We start from the raw sequence: 2,004 nt of genomic DNA, 5'->3' as shown, positions 1-2,004 counted from the left end.
CGAGGTGGTGTGAATAAGAAGCAGGAGGAGACTGCACCTAGTCCGAGAGTTGATGCGGAAAAGAACGTGGATGAAGCGAAAGTGGGTCGCGTCATTGTTGATTTGAAAGGTGTTGGGGTGAAGTATGGGAATAGGACTGTGAGCGAGTTTTCTTTTGCGCATTCTCTTTCTTTTTTTTTCTGCTGGTTTTCTCAAGTTTTTCGTTTCATTCCATCTTTTCGCGCTATTTCTTTTCTTTCCGCGTGCTGTCGTTTCTTCGTGCAGCTGTTCCTTATTTTCCACGCGTTTTCTTATCTTTCTCTTCTCCAGTTGATCCAACCAAGTACTGACGATGCGATGTCCGATAGGTTCTCAAGGATATAACGTGGCAGATTCGTGAAGGCGAGAGGTGGCATTTACAGGGCTCGAATGGTGGGCACATACTTTCCTGTGGAGTTTTGGTTCGCTAGCCTGGTTCCGCTTACTGGTTCGAATGGCCTTCACGCGTTACAAATTCCGATCAGTTAAACTCGACTTCACATCGTCTACTTGATTCTCCCATCCATTACGCTCCTTTTCGCGCATACATTCACATTCCTTTCTACTTTCACATCCGCCCTAACTAACCCCCTCCATTCCAGGCTCAGGCAAAACAACACTCCTCTCCCTCTTAACAGGCGACCACCCACAATCGTACACGCAGGCACACCTCCACCTGCCCTCGCTATCCCCTGCCTCATCATCGTCTCCGTCCTCCTCCTCCACAACTCACCCCTACCACACGCATACCCTCCACCCACGAAAACGTACACCAACAGCCCACCTCCGCACACTCATCGGCGTCGTCTCCCCGGAACTGTTCGACGCTTTCCCGCGTCGTCATCCAGGCATGACAGTTTGGGAAGCCGTTGTTACGGGCTTTGGAGGGGGGTTCGTACCCCTCAAGGGGAGTGAGAGGGTGGGTGAGATACGTGTGGCTGACGAGGAACTGGGGTTTGAGCTTAGTGACGTGGAGAAGGAACAGAGGAGAAGGGAAGTGGAAAAATGGCGTATCGCTCGATGCTGGGATGTCTTATCAGCACTTGGTCCGCGAGCCTGGTCTACATCAGGAACACCCGAGACGGAAAGACAATTCGCAGCGCGTAGGTTCACGGCCCTGTCTCCAGGCGAACAGCGTATCGTCCTCCTCATGCGTGCCTTGGTATCCCGGCCTCCCTTGGTGCTCCTCGACGAGGTATGGAGTGGGATGGACGAGGGTATGATTTGTGCCATGCGGAGGTACTTGACGCAAGGTGGTGGTGTTGGAGAGGGACAGGCGGTGGTTGTTATTACGCATTGGGATGAGGAGGTGCCGTGGGTTGGTGAGGGAGTCAGGCGGTTTAGGATTTGGGAGGGGGTGGGGGGCGTTGTTTAAGGATGATCGATGAGTGGGTGGTGTTGCGTTTTGATGGATGTGTAGGATGGGAGTAGAAAGGAATTTGTGAAGGACGCGTGTTGAGCGGTCCAAGGCGCCAGACTGACCTGTGCAGCAACGTCTGGTTCACAAGGCGTGGGTTCGAATCCCACTCTCACCATACGGGCCATACCCTTCGCTAAGCGCGTCTTTTTCATTATGCATTGTAGAGTATATTTTGGTGTATACCTTGTTGCTGCCTATGGAGGGTTACTTATAAGTATAAAGTTGTGTTCTTCAGCAAAGACGTTGGACTGTGAACGACTTTGGAACGACTCGCGCATACTAAGTATATTCACAACATTCACTATCGTCCCCCACGGCCCTCCATCGCTCTCTTCTTTCTATTCCTGGTATGTAAATCATTTATTGAACACAGACTGTGAGCTTACTCATGTACCTGTCAGCTACTTCCAACGATCTCGAACGTGTTTTCAGCTGCACTCGTACCAAACGGATATGGTAAGATTCCTGTTACCTGAAAAAGGGACGAGGATTTACGGAAAGACGGCGAGGTCCGGGGTCCTTGTGTAGAGCGTATATATTCAGAGCTTCACAAGTAGTTGAGCATA

The 2,004-nt window shown here is 51.0% G+C and overlaps 1 protein-coding gene across 1 annotated transcript; it reads left to right on the top strand.

Moving 5' to 3' along the window:
• On the top strand, positions 1-1,393 carry LACBIDRAFT_296753 (uncharacterized protein; the record flags this gene model as incomplete). Its single annotated transcript, XM_001890547.1, has 3 exons — positions 1-138; positions 348-411; positions 621-1,393. Coding segments are annotated over 3 exons (975 nt in total), but the record flags the coding sequence as incomplete, so codon positions are not given.
• Positions 1,394-2,004: the final 611 nt, after the last annotated feature.

This window comes from Laccaria bicolor, genomic scaffold (assembly GCF_000143565.1).
Source record: "Laccaria bicolor S238N-H82 LACBIscaffold_110 genomic scaffold, whole genome shotgun sequence".
Lineage (NCBI taxonomy): Eukaryota > Fungi > Basidiomycota > Agaricomycetes > Agaricales > Hydnangiaceae > Laccaria > Laccaria bicolor.
Note: the sequence above shows the minus strand (reverse complement) of the source record. Positions and strands in the feature narration are given on the sequence as shown.